The following is a 15,908-nucleotide window of genomic DNA, read 5'->3' as shown; positions in this document are numbered from 1 at the left end:
CCTCTCAACACAGGCAAGAGGACATTATCTGCAGCAGTTTTACTTGTGTGTCGCTTCAATACAAGTGTCGTCTTCCTGTGTCTAATGCCGGCAGTAGTTCGACAGATAATCCAGCAGGCGGCGCTGTGACCCCGCTCGCTTATGGCAGGATTTGTTTGTTTTTTTGGTGCATCGTCTTTACACCAAGACGTAAATCAGAATTAATGGGCAATGGATAAACACGCCCACTGGGATTCGTGTCAAGGAAGCGAAATTTAACTTATTTCACCTGCTGAAAAACTTGCCGGCAGTTCCCGACTCTCCTCAGCATCTGATGGCAAAATCGAGAAGTACTATTGCTGTATTCAGCTTGCGCTGGCTGTGTTGAACTGAATTTATGTGTCTAAAAATAAATGAATTGAGCTTGTTTTATATTGCATTCTGTAATGAAAACGGCTTCTTGATTGATATGGTCTTTTCAGAGATTTAGACTTCGCAATGTTTGCTGGAAGTGGACGCGGGGTGATGTGATAACGGAGACACAGCAAGGTGGCGCCAAAGTTCACGCCAGTAAAGACCTCCGGAAATGACATACGGAATACACTGCAGCTCACAGAAATCACAAACCCTTCGTTGTGCAGTGGTTAGCACTGCTGGCCCACAGCCCTGCAGCCCTGGGGCACTTTCTGCATCGAGTTTGCATGTTCTCCCTGTGCTCACATGGGCTTCCTCCGACAGTCTAAAAACAGACTGCTCAGTTAATTACCATGGGGAAAATCGGCCCCGGTGTGTCTGAGCTGTGGGAGACTGGTGTCCTGCCCAGAGTGTATCCTGCCTTGCGCCCTTTGCTTGCTGGGAAAAGCTCCAGCTTCCCTGTAATGCCGAACTGGATAAGTGGTTGATGAAAGCAATGTAATGGGTTTTGTCTGGAACATGGAATTTGTGCAGGAGCGTTTGTACATGAAAGGTTGTGGCTGTGCTCTCGTCAGGGAGACCCGCGCGCCGCCTAGACTCTGAGATTTGTTTTTCTGGGGGAAGCAGGTGTCTTGCAGTCGGACAGCTTCCTTCCCGCTGATGTCCGTAGTGGGATGAGGGGCAGGAAGAAGCTCTCTCATGGCGTGTGCCTGGTGCTGGTCGCATCCTCACAGGACACTGATGTCCTAACATCTCGAGAGGGTCTCACTGTGGCTGGGTAGTTTGTTCCGCACACCTTACACCTATATGTAAAGATCTGCCTCCAGGTCTCATTTTTAAATGCAGTAGGGGTGTTACCCCAGTGTCCTGGCCAATTTTCCCCTGTGTCCAGGAAAGAGCAGTATAAGTAATAATAATTGCTTACACTTCTATAAAGCGTAAGGAATTATTATCATGTTGTTTCCACTTATTCCCTCCTTGTCTGAGCAAAATCCTTAAAGGCAAAGTCAACCCAAAGATTCTGAATACCTGTCAGGTCCCCTTCTAGTCTTGGCAGAAGTCGGTGTGCTCAGCATTCGCAGTGCTTACCGGACAAGAACCCTGCTCCACTGCCTGACTCGCGCTGTTCATGTCTTCCTTACTGAACACACGAGTCCATCCTGCATCTAGTACAGCATTCATTTCCCCTGCCTGGCACAGAATATTTCCATTTTTGTACCAGATAGCTTTTACTTCGTACTTAATGGATCTTTTTTTTTTTGCTGTTGAAATCATTTTATTGTAGCCTCCATTCTATTGTTTCTCTCCTGACCTTTCTCATGCCCATTCCACCTTGTGCTTGCAGTACCTTGCACTGCTTTTCTTCAGTTGGATCCTGCTAGTTTCAATATGTTAAATCATTTGATTGACTCACGCTTGGGAGAAAATGTCTAGGATTTTTACTTTCAACTCAACCTGTAGTTGCAAAAGATACTTCAAAGCTACACCATCTTATGATCACAGCTCCTTGACGGTTCTCTCTCTCACCTCTGTCTGTCTCACCCTGTCTTGACCGCTTGAAAAGACAAGATCTGTACCAGATCTTTCCTCTTGTAGGGGCTCTGACAGACTGGGGAGGAAAGGGGTCAGTACCCATGTCCACCACTGCAGCTTCTGCTGCCAGTATTCCTACAGGTCTTTCCCGGTCCGGGGAGGAAAAGTTGAAGAATCCCATAAACAAACTACCTCTGGACATACAATCACTATCAGTAATGATTACAGTATATGGGTACGGTGTATGAAATATATATTATAATAATCTGCTAGCTGGCAGCTTCTCTCTCTAGTGTGTCCAGTGCTCCTAGTATTTCAGTATCAGTATCTAAGTTACTTGATCAATTGTCTTGCTTGGCCCTTGGCCTTCCTCTGCTCTACCCTGCACAGGAGGAAGGTGCTGCTGGAGGCGGAGGGAGAGACGAGCTGCACGAGGACTTCAGCCCAGGGCCAGAGCTCTCAGGAGGGCTGGATCAGCACCTCCTCTCCCTCGCCTGCCTGCAAAACAACTGGAGACTCGCTTTCCGAAAGAAAAAGGCAACAACACGTTAAGTTCACATTTTATTGAACTGCTGAATAACGTATTCAGAAGAGCGGACAGAGGAGAAGCACTCCCCGCCGCCCTGTCTCCACGTGTTTCTGAAGCCGAGCCACCCAGACGGGCCCCAGCAACAGGACGTTTTGTACATGAAGACACTTCCAGAGTTGGGGAGAGAACCACGTATTAAGACACCTCCCCCAAATCCAGTTATTTCAGTTAACAGCCTGCAGTTCCTTCACACAGTTAAATTCCACGGCTCCACACCCCTGTTGCCGAAACTGTTCCCGGCGCATCTGGCAGCGCGGCAGAGCGGCACAGCTCCAGCCCCAGCCGCGCAGAAGGACAGGCGTTCGGCAAACACTGGTGCCAGCCTGAGCACCGAACAGACTTCAAAGGGCTTGGGGAGAACCTGCATACCAGGATCACGGCATCCAGCCACAAACAGCAGGCAGAAAACGAAGGAGCCAGGCCTGGCTGAAGCTGCACAGCGCACGGCGATCAAAGCGAATACGGCCCACTTCATCCGCAGGGAATGGATGAAAAAGAAGGAGGTGCAGCAGCCCCTTCACTGCTCCCACCCTCCTGCATGGATACATTACTGGCATGTTTGGAAGAAACAGAATACTGCTAAACGCTTTTCTGAGGAAGGGCTGAGAGAGGCTCTGAGAAAGAAGTACTGCAGCTCTACACTTCGAAATGAAGCACTACTTGGCAAAGCGAGAAACGTTTGTCACTTGATCTCGCACAGCCTGTGCCGTCCTGGAGCAACGCTCATTTCTCTAAAGGGAATCAACACTTTAGTGTTAAAAATCTTTCAGTTTGAGTTACTCTTACATATGTTCAGCAGTTGCAGTGAAATAGTGTCTTTTTTTTTAAAGGGACATGATGCATTTGTCAGTTACATTGTGGAAGAAATATTTCAGCTATTTGTTTTGGGCCGCAGAAGTTGTACTTTAAAAGTCTGCGACGCTGGCAGTTTCAACGTCTGTGGCTATGCGCAGAAGAACCCGACCGCTGTCAGTAGCTGCTGATGCGAACCTCAAATATCATTGAGATCAAACTGACGCTGACGTAAAGGACGACAAAATGGCTTCTAGGAAGTTTTTCCTCACCAGATGATCTTAAATGTTGATTTGGGGAGCTAGCAATGGGCAAGGACACCAAATTAAACATTTGCTGGTATGGCTCATCCGAGAGAAGATTAAGTTCAGGTCCTTCTCTTAGTCTTTCATCAAGAAACTAAGTAAAGCTCCTTCAAAGTCTCACCCCAATTTCCTGGCCTTTCTTACACATTTTGGGTGTCTGTGCAGGGCATCTCCAGTTTCAGTGCTGTTTAATTCAACACCTTAAACCAGAATTAAATTACATATCTGTGAGAAACGGGGATAAAAAGCAAATCACAGACTCTGGGTTCCTATTAACTGTGCCGTAGGTTAAACCCGGCTGTGATTAGATGACATTGGAGCTGTTATTTTTCTTTTAGATTAAAATCTTCGATTACAAGCCTATGGCAAAATTAATACTGTCCAAGTTCCACCATTGTTGGATCTGAGAGATTCCTCATCTCAAACTGCAGTTAAGGCCCGTTAGTCACTTGACTTGAGATCCTGTTTCTTACAACTCAGAGATGCTCCTAAATATCAAGAAAATAGCCTCACTGGAGGACCTTTTTTGGGTGTTGAAATTACTTTGCACCGAGATAGAACGTGGCCACAACAGCCCTACTGCACCTGATAACAGCAGCTGCAGGCATGATCACAACACGAAACAGTTCCAAGAGGTTACATGGCTCTGTTGCGCACAAGCTCTTCAAGGAGGCCACAGCAAATTCCCTTTCGATCTGTAGGATGGTACCCAAACATCTCAGCACGTCTGCAGCTCATGGAATCATGACTCATCAAATGTGGTTCACGGATTGTACCCGTTCAATCTAAACGGCACAGAAGAGAGCTGGATGTGCATGATGGCGGCGCGCGGACGAAGGGGACGTGACCCCAGACCGGACCTGCTGGCGCTGCGCCTGCGTGAAGCAGCACTTCCCCAATTCTGGGTTACAGCGCCTGGCCAACCCGCACTGCAAGTGGAGATGCAGCTTTATTGGATGAAACCAAAAGCCTTTTGGCAAACATTCTAACACTCCGCTTTGTAAACATAATGCTTCCCTTATTGGATTGGCAGCACTTTTATCATGAAACACCGACACGAAAAGAAAAGTCACCCACCCCAGCAACAACGTTCCCACATCAATTAAGCTGGGATGATTTCAATCAACAGAAACTTGTTTTCAAGAACAGAAAAGGTCATGAATCGAAATGAAAGTTTGTGCTATTTGATGTTCATACTCTTATAATTAAATACTTCTGCTCTGAAATTCCTGGCAACCCAGGAGGAATACATTTGTTAAATATACATTTTTATGTAGGTGACGGCTTCTTTGCATATAATTTCTCTTTTCAAAAATAATATATTATACAAACGTCCCCTACATAATAGACTTTTTTTTCCTCCAAAACTATAGATATTTAAATCTTTGTAATCAACTTTTATAATTCCTTTGTTAACAAAGCTGATAAATGGAAAGGCTCGTTTTCCCAGAGGAAGTTACAAGTTGACAGGAGAAACACTGACCGTCGGACGCCAGTTTTATCCTGAGTGTTCTGGCCGACGTGGAGTAGCAGCTTTTTCGCACTTAAAAAGACATCTTTGTTTTTCACACGTCTCCCCCTCCCACGCCATGCACGCACGCACGCACGCACGCACACTCACTCGCACCCTCATCCTCTCACGGGGCGACAGGCCACAGCACACGCCCCGCTGGTCAGGGGGCCGGCAGGCAGCAGGTGAAACTGGTTAAGAGCCTCCGAGTATAAATCAGAAAACACCTTAAGGCAATCTACGCAACGGGGGCTCGACGAGGTGCAGCACGAGACGAGGAGCTTTGAAATACGGACAGGCAGTTTAGAGCCTTCAGGTTACACCGTCTACGCCCTCCATCTTCTCAAATTTTGTTTATGTGCAAATTGCTTCTGAAACCTCCTACCACGTAAGGCAAAGGGTTTGCATTGCTTAGAAATAGAAGATATACTGTGTATATATATATAGACCTTTTGTCAACTCAAACATCTTCATGGTTTTCTCGAACTCTTTTGAGATTTGTTTTACATGCGGATCAACGCCCTCTCCTTCGGTTCCTTGCAGAAACCGCCAACACGCTGCCGACTGGATGGAGAAAGCAGGGAGGATATCCAGGAATCCTCTTCCTGGGTTAAAAAAAAAAAATCACATTTTTCCCGAAACGTAAAGCTGAATGTTTCAGCGTGAAGTACAAAGTGACTTAATCCACAGCGTCTTTTCTTTAATAAATAGGCTTTCCCCTCTCGGCAGGAGCGCTGGTGCCGACGGGCTGGAAGGTGGCTCAGCAGCTGGAGTGCCAGGGCTGTGCCCGCGCCTGGTCGAACTCGCCGATCAGTCTCTTGATGTGCGCCAGCTTGTTGTGCAGATACTCACACCGGCACTTCTCCTCGTGGTAATTCGGACTGCTCTGTGAACAGAGCAGGGTGTTACGATCCAAAGTTAAAGGTGCTTTTCACACTTCAGTGAGAGTGCCTTTATTCAAAGTGAACCAGGGCTCAGCCAGAGCACAGCTCCCCCAGGATAAAGGACACTCGCTCACCGGAGGAGGTCTCGCTCCCAGAGCGGACCCGATTCGAAGACACGAAACCCTCCAGGGCCGTGACAAAGCCAGCCCCCTCAGGCTTCTTCAGAACCAGTGCAACACGGACAGAGGTGAAACTGTGTCGAGGTGTTTTCAGAATGGAGAAGACGAGGCCCTTCTCCCATAGGCTAGTGAGAGACTAAAACGAGCTGCTCAGCCATGTGCTTGAAGCCGATATCCTGGATTCTTCCAGGACACAGCAGGATGAGATCCTGGGATCAATCAGCTACTAACTACCCAACAGGCCGGATGGGATAAGCTGCCTCCTCTCCTTCTCTCACCATGTTCTTTAGTGGAAAAAGTAAAGGTTTATTCCCTGCTGAAAAGAGAAGAAAAGCCACACCTGAAGAAGGCTCTACAGCCGAAACACTGTGTTTTCCAGGACACACACAATTTCAGCTGGAATAACCCTTTACTTGTTCCTTTGTGTCCTGCGCATGCTGACGCTTGAACATGTCCTTTAGTGGTCAGCAGATGCATGAGCCCAACACACTCACCTCTTTCATTCTCTTGTACTCTTGCAACACCTCTTCATGTATCACCTGTGAAATAAAGGCACCGTCAGCTTAGGCTCTCCCCACAAACGCATTCATCAAACTTTCAACACCAGAGCTCCACATCCGAAGTGCAAGAAGGGCGTTCCCTTCCTATTTTTCTTCTGGGGACAATAAGCAAGATCCTAGGTTTTTAACACAAAACGCATCAATTGAAAACTACCACTTCAAGCGACAGCGGTGGCCTGTGGAGCGCTGAGGGCCCAGCCTCAGCCCGGTATCGGAGCCCGGCCGTCACCTGGTACTCCTTGGTGCCCGGGGGCAGGCGGCGGCGCTGCGCATCCAGCCTGGCGAAGCGGCGGGTCACGCTCTCCACCCGGGCGTGCAGAGCCCTGTACTCCTCGTACTCGGCGTTGAAGTCGTCCTTGTAGCTCTGCCGCTGGTCCGGGGACTGCACGGCCGTGTACTTGCTGCGGGGCGACACCGAGAGCCGAGCGTGAGTCGCCAGGGAGTCCTACAACAAGGAGGCCGAGAGCGCGCCAGCCCGGCGGCAGGCCGGAGCCGAGACGGCGTGGCGCGCCCCGCGCTCGCTCCCGGGGCTCCCCTCGGGCGCCTACAGACCCGAGCGGGAGAGCGCTGCCAGCACGCGCGTCTTTCTCTCGTGACGTTCAGCAGAGATCGAGCGGCTCAGCCCGCTCTCCCCTCCGAGACGCTGCAAGGGCCGCAGGACTCGAAACACGTCGCGGTAATACAGGAGAAACGTCCGCCAGCCCGCGCAGCACTCGGAGCTGGCCCGCACAGCGCCGAGCCCGGTCTCGGGGGCTGGGCACGCCGACGTGGCGACAGCGCGGACGCCGGAGAGCCGGAGCCGAGGGATCACTTACATCAAGTAATCGGGCGTCTCGGGGGCCGAGGAGAGGTCGGTGGACTGGGGGCAGCCAGCTTTTGTTCCTGTACGGAAAAGAATGGCGTGTCGTTACATGATAAACAAACGGCGCGAATGACCCTACTGTATGTACCCCGGTCCTCACAAGGGTACGTGGTACTAATACGCTGTTAATTCTGTTACTGTTAACACTCCCTGTTAGGAAGGAGTAAATTCCTGAACCGCAAATAAAATTCCCCACGTCTTCATAGGATAAAGCTTCCGATTCCTTGCGGAGATTCAGAAAATCACCCAGTATAACATCGCTAATACCCCAGCAGAATGAACCCTGCTGTTTGCTTATGAGAGTTACCCTGTTTACCCCGGCACAGGTATTTAGACAAAATGAGTAAAAACATGAACAGCGCTGGAACACCCAGGACCCGTGACGTGGGAGGTCAGGGTGGTGCCTTCTGTTCTAAAAACAAAACCCATCCCTCCAGAACACGCAGCCACAGCACGTTCCTGCCTCGAGCTACTGCTCGTTCCGAGAGCCTGGAGGAGAACCAGTGACCTCACAGCCACAAGTTTGACAGTTTTATCATACAACCATTTCAGTTAGTACCTGCCGTGAAGGCCCTTTCAGAGAAACTAGTATACAGTAAACTTGACTTATTTCTCAAGCACCGGAAAGGGTGCTGGGTGGAGAGAGAGCTCTGGGACAAAGCAGAGCTATGGGCCTTTGGTAATAATTAAATTCCAGAGTCATTTTTCCAGACATTTTAAGTGGAATGGATTGTTTAAAAGCTAACCGCCAAGTTATTCCTGTATTAATAAACATGGGATAAGACCAGCTGTTTAGAAATCCTCATTTTTACATGCGTTTAATCATCGGCAGATACATTGTGTAAGAATAAAAATATGTTCTTTTCGATCAGTACACGTGTACTGCATTTTATTTTGACCAAATTAGATTGTTTTCTCCTCTCAGTAGTTTTAATGATATTATGAAAACAGATATAGATCAGATACAGATCAGAGAGCCATCTGCTTGCAATTCCTTGGAGCTGAAGAGCGAGATTCTTGAGCAAAATGAGACTTCGGAACGGATTTCGGAAAACAGCATTAGGTAGCGCACCTGTCTTGGACGTGTGTTTAAACAATGTGGAAGTGCATCTAAAAAGCGAGAATTGAGGCACTTTACCCAAAGGGTTGTGGGGGTTTGGAACATTTTATGCTGCCATGAGCCTTTAACAAGCAGTGGAACGCGACCCTGGAATCGCAGATGTGTCAAACAGTCGCCTCTCATCTCGAGCTGCTCTCGTCTACGCTCTGCCCTCAGACGGTGGCCACGCGCCCTCCCCAGACCGCAGGAACACCGGTGAAACCACGCACGCAGGTCCAGGGGCAGACACGGGCGGGAACCGCAGGCGCCAGCGGCCCGGGAACGCGAGAGCGAAGCGCGGCTCGTAGCTCGTACCTTCTTTGTCCGGGCGGGGGCTTCTCTCGGTCCGGGGGCCTCGGTCCTCCTCGGCCTCCGGGCGCTTCTTCCGGGACCTCTCCTCCGTGTGCTCCGCCTTCTGCTTGCCCTCCCGGTCCTTCTCCCTCTCCCTCTCCTTGTCCTTCTCCCTCTCCCTCTCCTTGTCCTTGTCCTTCTCCCTCTCCCTCTCCTTGTCCTTCTCCCTCTCCCTCTCCCTCTCCCTGTCCTTCTCCTTGTGTTTTTTGGATTTCTTTCTGGGCTTCTTGCTGGCGAGGCAGTCGGGCTGGGCGGGGCTGCCCGCGGGACTCTGGGCCGGTTGCTCTCGTGCGCCTGGCTCCTGGCTGAAGCCCTCCACGGGCAGGTCCTGTGTGCCGCGGCCCTCCGGCGTGCTGGGAGAGTTGGAGTTGGAGCCGGAGCCGCCGGGCGGCGGGGGCAGGGGGGGCGGGCCGGGGCAGGCGGCGGCGGCGGCCGGGGGGGGGGCGGGAGCGGCGGGCTTCTCCTTGCTCGACAGGGGCAGGTGGTCGTTTGGGGTGGGCTGGACGCGGCTGGTCAGGTGAGAGATCCGGGACTTCTTGGGCATCAGAGGGTCGATGAAATCACCTTCCAGGGGCCGTTTCTGCGAACAGAGAGGCGAGAGGTGACATGTCCGCAGCGCACAGGCACACGAGCTGGTCAAGGGGTCGGGACATCAATGGGTGCAAGTCTATCCCAACCACTGTCAACTCTGGTAACTGGGCTCCGGCAGGAAGCTCACTGGAGCTGCTAATTTGCGGCTAATTCACCCTCTTCTCCTTGTAAAAAAAGAGCTACAATTCTAGAACAGCCAGAATCCCGCATCGCTTTAGCCAAATGCGGAGAAAGATGCATCTCTGCAATCTTTTACTTCAGCATTAAGGGAAGACATATTAAATCAAACACTCATCTCGAGGGAATTTTTCCACTAAAAGCACTGGACAAAAACAGTAGCTAGTCTTTAAGAGAAAGTGAGAAAAAACATCCAGATTTTGAGCAGGCATAAATAATTTACAAGGAGCCCTTTATAAAAATGAGTTGGTGCTCAATTAATTATTGTATTAACAAATAATACATACATTTTATTAGTTTACTAATCTATTTGGTGCACAGGTAAAATGTAAATGGCAGAAAGGAACAAAAAGATTTAACAGTCCTTTACAATCCAGCCTACAAACATTCGCTGTTCATTTCTGTGTTCTCAATTGTTACAGAGAACATGTTTTGGAAACCAAAAGGTTAATTAGTCTGAACCTAAAAGCTTTCCTATGCAAGTTTACCATCTGCCTGACCTACAACTAGCATTCCCGGGAAAGACAAGAGAGTGTAAGCTAATAAGCCCCTCCCAGAAAAAATAGGAGACATAATACAAAATAAACACATTTTCCTCTTTAAACAACAAAATCAAACAGACGTGTCCCTTCAATGAGCTTGGAAACAGAGCAGAGCCAGTGAGCTCCCAGACACCGAGAGGCTGGTGAGACAGGACCCCTCCCTCAGCAGCGCTCTTCTCTGGGGGCCCCAGTTAAGGCTGTGGGCTCCCAGACCCCAGGCCTGACAAGGCAGGCCTACCTCGCTCAGATTGCTCCAGTACATGCTCTGCTCTACAATAACCCGCTGGCCCGTTTGCCTCGGCAGAACTGTTCCGAGTTGACTCAGCAGGTTAACGGACAAAAAAAAGTAAACTGGCGATTCATAAAGATCAAAGTCAAAAGTGATCAAAGGCGGCAGGGACTGCACAGAGATCAATGAACGTTTTCATGCTCATGTGGAACAGCTTTCTAATCGCTTTACCCAGCAGAGTGTCGCAGGAGAGGCGGCAAAAGCAGAGGGCAGCAGGCAGGACACAGCCTGGACAGGATGCCAGGGCGGACTGACACACACACACACACACACACACACACACACACACACACACACACACACACAGGGATTTCCCAGGAACCAATTAACCCACCAGCATGTCTTAGGACTGAGGGAAGAATCCGGAGCATCTGGAGGAAACCCATGCGAAGACAGGGAGAACATGAAAACTCCACACAGACAGCACACCCCAGGGCCTCAAACCAGCGCAGTGAGGCTTGAACGGGTCTCCTCCCCTGCTCCACACACACACACAGGGACCAGGCTGGTCCTTCACAAAACCACCAAGAGCACTCACTGCTCTCCGCAAAATGTTCATACCAAGCAGGAAACCCTCCCTCCTCACACTCTCCCCAGGACAACAGGCCATTTGTGTCACGCACTGCAGAAGCACAGGGCCAGCTGTCTCCCTACCACCAATGCTGCGTTTTTACTCGCATCCGTCCAACTCGACCTCTAAGGACACACTCACGAATTCTGTTCACTGCCTTGCCCGTATCCATTCCCTTCCTTCCTCCCTGACCAGGTGCCGAAACACTGTAAAACTGACAGAATGAGAACAGCCCTGCGGTGCAAACTGAACTCTCTTAACAACAAGTAAAGGTTTATTCCAGGCTGAAAAGAAACTCACCTGAAGAAGGCTCCAGAGCCGAAATGTGTCCTTTTCTTCTCTTTTCAGCCTGGAATAAACCCTTACTGGTTCCTTTGCAGCCTACGCATCCGGACGCGGCTCCCCACCTGAACTACTTCTCTTGACTCTACCTTCGACAGTCCACCCCTCCTCGGGGTGCTGCCTCTTGCACAGTGCAGGGAACACCTGCTGCACCAGAACCTAAGGGCTGCTGGGATACTCCTGCACGGACAGATGCCCGCAGATCCTACCTGAGGGGGTGACCCCGCACCGGGCTCCTTGGGTGGACTGCAGGAGGACGCCTCGGCCTGGCCGCCCCCTGCTTTCCTGCAGCGGAGAGAGAAGAGGAAGAGTCTCAGCTGACCGGCAGCGCGGGGCAGCGGGAGAGGGAGGGACCGCCCGGCAGGGACGACTCACCGGGCGAGCAGGAGCTCCAGCTGCTGCCGGTCCTCCGGGGAATATCCTGGCCAGTCCTTCTGAACCTCCCTGTACATGTGCTCCTTCAGCGTGTAGGAGTTGTCCCTGGGGTTGAGGTTGGCTACCTGCGATCGGAGGAAGAAGGGTTCTGAGCAACAGCTCTCCCACAGAGGCGCAGGACAGAGAAACACAGACACTGACAGCAGGACACACAGAAACTCCAACTCCAGTCCTGCTGCAGGCTTCCGGTCAGCAAACTTCAGAGGCTAAGCCTTGCACAATACCAAGGGACTATTCCAAATAACAAAAACTAAATATCACATTCCTCATTTGGACAGATATGCATTTAACAGTTTTAGGGCTAACGAAATATTTTATTTTAATTCATCAACTATTTTCCAATAAGGTAAAAAAAAACCAACCTCAAGCCTCAAACATCTGTACTACTGCATGAAAATGCACAGCTCAGACATGTCAGGGCAATGTTCTGCATCTTGTACAATTCCAGCAGGGAAAGGGTTAAAGCAGCAGGCAGGGTTACTAATCAAACAGAGAGCAATCGATGGCTGGAATGGCTCCGTCTGCACAGTGGCAGTGTCACTGTCTCCTGGACCTGATGAGTCAGCAGCCCAGGGCTCGTGGGTGGTGGTTTTTTCTACTCCCTATTCTCTACTTAGAAGGTACACCCACCACACAGTCTGCACAAAATATAATTATAAAGATCGCACAATATTCAGCGTAGGGACTTCTGTATTCTAAGCTCTGATTATAACCTGCCACACGGCTCAGACCATGCTATGAAAAACACCAGTCTGCATTCCCCAGCAGAAATGCTGTGCACAGCTTGGCAATAGTAAACATTTTTAGAAATTTAACCCTGAACCTCCTGCTCAAATGGAGACTTGCACACCATCAGTACACACTCAAAAGGCAAATACCCTGGTTCACTGTGAACATCAACAGCGGCACATTATCTCGTCCCCTGTAGTGTTTAATGAAATAAAGTCACTTTCTCCCCCATTCAGCATGGCTGAATCTCCCCGACAGGCCTACTTCAAAATCGCAGAACAAAAACAAGGGAATCAATCAAAATGACGAAGAACTGCAAAACTCCAGTGGCTTAAATGTGCAGCGACAAACACGTCGCAATTAATGAAAAAAAGAAATTAAGCTGTGATTCTGAGAATCTTTCAGGGTGTTCAAGAAATGTGCCTAAACGAAAAAATACAACCAGAACTAACCAAACTCTAAACAGTGAGCAACGAAGCTCTAATGTGATCATCAGGGGCAGAGTTTTTCATACGAGTCAGGAAGAGAAGTCCAACTCGTTGGCTATCAGCGGCATGATAGCTGCCGTGACCATCACAAGGAGTCACACAGCACCTCTCCTGCGCGAATGCAAAACTCCCGACCACTTAAAAATGCCCAGAAGACATCCTGTTCTGGAAGAGGAGACGGGACTATTCAATCGCCCTTAATTCTGCCAAAAGACATCAGCTGCCTCTGGCTAAAAATAGACCTACAGAGCGAGTTGTTGCAGTCTGTTGACTTTGCACTATGTCGCCGATGCCTCGCAGTCGAAAAGGGCTGTGCTTTATTTCAGGGGCCTCTGGCAGTCGCTGCCAACCAAGGACAACGCCACCCCAGCACGAAGGAGGCTGGGCCTGGCGTGCCGCGGGTCGGCGGAGGGGCACCCACAGAGACCTGATGGCTCAGCTCGGCGGCCTCACCTGCTGCAGGGTCAGGCCCAGCGAGTTCTTGTCCTTCTGGTTCACACCCTCCCGCTGCAGGCGGGCCAGGATCTCGGGCTTCTTGTACGGCTTGAGGGCCAGCAGGTGGATCACGCGGTCCCGGTACGGCCGCAGGGCGACCGGGCTGCTGGTGCTGCTCTTGCGGATCGTGGTGGCGGGGTTAATGGGCGTCGACCGCTTCCTTTCAGGTGCGGGGTCCGGGGCGCCCGGCGCCGGCTTCCGGATCTGGACCCTCTTACCTGGGAGCGACAAACACAAAACGGAGCTAGCAAAGAGGCGACAGACAACACCTCCAAAAACATTTGAAAAAAAGGCGCATCTTTCTTCATCACAGATCGAAATGGTACGACGCATTCCCATCCGCTGCAGAGGGGCTTGTGCGAGTACAGGCGTGTGGCGGGACAGCAGAGCTGCAGTGCAGCAGATCGGAAGGACCGGAGCAGGATCTCCATTGGGACCCTGGGAGCCCGAGTTCCCAGCCCCAACTCCTCAGCAGGGCTGCACCGTGCAGAAGGAGCCTCGCTGCCTTCTCCTGACAAAGCTCTTTCCCCCGCCAGAACTCTCCGGCGACTCCCAGGCTAAACGCACAGACCGCCGTGTACAGACAAAACGCAACGACCAGGTCTTTTAACGCGATTCTGAAAAATCATTCTGTTCCACTTTGTTGGCTGCTGCCCTGCAGATCCGCAGGGCCCCGGACTGCAGCGCTCGGAGGGAGAGAGGGAGCTTGCTGAAGCAAATGCAGTCCCTAGTTTAGAGAGATTTCAAACTGCTATATGGAGAAAGCTGCCAATGTCGCCTTTCTGAGAAGTCGGATTCTGGCAAAGGATGGATCTCGTAGAAGAAATCACTTGAATTTTTAACACAGCTTTTGGCAAAACAGCTTTGAGTACCGTGCAACACGGGATTTGTTTTCTTGTGATGTTTCAAGCCTTGGAACCGTTACACTGTTAGCCTGTTGTAAGAACTTCACAGTAAACACACTTAAGCTGGTTTATGAATGGTGGGCCACATTCTCCTTTACACAACTTCATATTTCAAATTCTTAAGTGTCTTGGATTATTATCCTCGCCAGAGGTACAGCTGGGGAGACTGGTTCAGCTGTTCTTCACTGGTGACTTACTGCGATTCTCGGCTTGTGACTCCTGGGGGAGGATAACTATACAGCAGGACAAACCTAACGATCAAGTGCACCCCCTTCCAATTTTAATGCCAACAAAACCAGTGGACTTAAATAATTTAACCAAAGAGTGGACGGTAGTAGGGCCTAACAAAACAAATTAAAGAATATAAAAGTTACTCCCAATACTGAAGGAGCCCCTCAAGTTGACTTGGTAAATGTCAGAACTTCGAATTCCTGAATCAAGGCTTCTTGTTACCTTCTCTGTTGCCAGCTGAAACGATTCAGTTCCTTTAGTCTGAGTGTGACATTCCCCCAGAGCCAGGAATCAGTCTGCTTGTTCTCCTTTCTACTGCCTCTAGAGCAGCTGTGTCTTTATCCTGGGACCAGAACTGAACATGGAATTCCAACAGAGGGTGATTTAATGATGGGATAATGAACGTCACCTCCTAGACTTACACTCTACTCTCTGAAGTATACATGCAAGTGTTGTCTTTTATACTGTTTCCCCACCATGTCTGGCTAAAAAAGAGCAACGGATCAACAAACACTCCCAGACCATTCTCCTGCATGGCATTCAATTGGAAGAAGCAATCCGCTATTTCAACTGCACATGCCTGTAAGCAATACCTTGCTTTCATCCACACTGATTTTCATTTTCCATGTCTGCCTCATGCTGAACGTTGTCTGAGTGTTGTAGTATTGCTTGTGCTTCTGATAAACTGCATCAAATATTCTCCTCAGACTATTTCAGGCAGATGCATTTTCCGAGATCACCATGATATTACAGAAGTTCGCATTTTAAACTAAAAGCTTTAAAATGTACTGTGGCTGTGGAGATGTCCATGTAGGTTAAAAACTCTATTCTCTATGTAGGGAGAAAAAAGGTAAATTTAAATTGTTCTAAATGCCATTAAGGGCATGAAGCTAATATCGACTATCAACGATGAAAATAATGATACCAGGTGTCAAGATTATGTCAAAGCAAAATGACTTTGGTACTAAATTAAGTACCTGCACAAAGAGTTTAACCCAACCCTACAGGTTTAGCTCTGAAGAGGAAGCAGCTCAGATCAGGTCAGGTCATTTTGCA

General features: G+C 49.7%; 1 protein-coding gene across 1 annotated transcript in view; it reads right to left on the bottom strand.

The window, feature by feature from the left end:
- Positions 1–2,477: 2,477 nt before the first annotated feature.
- ell2 (elongation factor for RNA polymerase II 2) overlaps positions 2,478–15,908 on the bottom strand; it is a 30,240-nt gene continuing 16,809 nt past the window's right edge. The window contains exons 5-12 of the mRNA XM_088910382.1: positions 13,675–13,934; positions 11,945–12,069; positions 11,779–11,854; positions 9,022–9,637; positions 7,561–7,627; positions 6,975–7,146; positions 6,680–6,724; positions 2,478–6,008 (exon numbers count right to left, since the gene is read on the bottom strand). Coding sequence (XP_088766508.1) covers positions 5,883–6,008; positions 6,680–6,724; positions 6,975–7,146; positions 7,561–7,627; positions 9,022–9,637; positions 11,779–11,854; positions 11,945–12,069; positions 13,675–13,934 — 1,487 coding nt within the window. The 3' untranslated portion in view covers positions 2,478–5,882. The remainder of the gene's footprint in view (positions 6,009–6,679; positions 6,725–6,974; positions 7,147–7,560; positions 7,628–9,021; positions 9,638–11,778; positions 11,855–11,944; positions 12,070–13,674; positions 13,935–15,908) is intronic.

Source organism: Atractosteus spatula, chromosome 3 (assembly GCF_055471065.1).
Source record: "Atractosteus spatula isolate fAtrSpa1 chromosome 3, fAtrSpa1.hap1, whole genome shotgun sequence".
NCBI lineage: Eukaryota > Metazoa > Chordata > Actinopteri > Semionotiformes > Lepisosteidae > Atractosteus > Atractosteus spatula.
The sequence above is the reverse complement of the archived record's forward strand: the minus strand, read 5'-3'. Positions and strand labels throughout refer to the sequence as shown.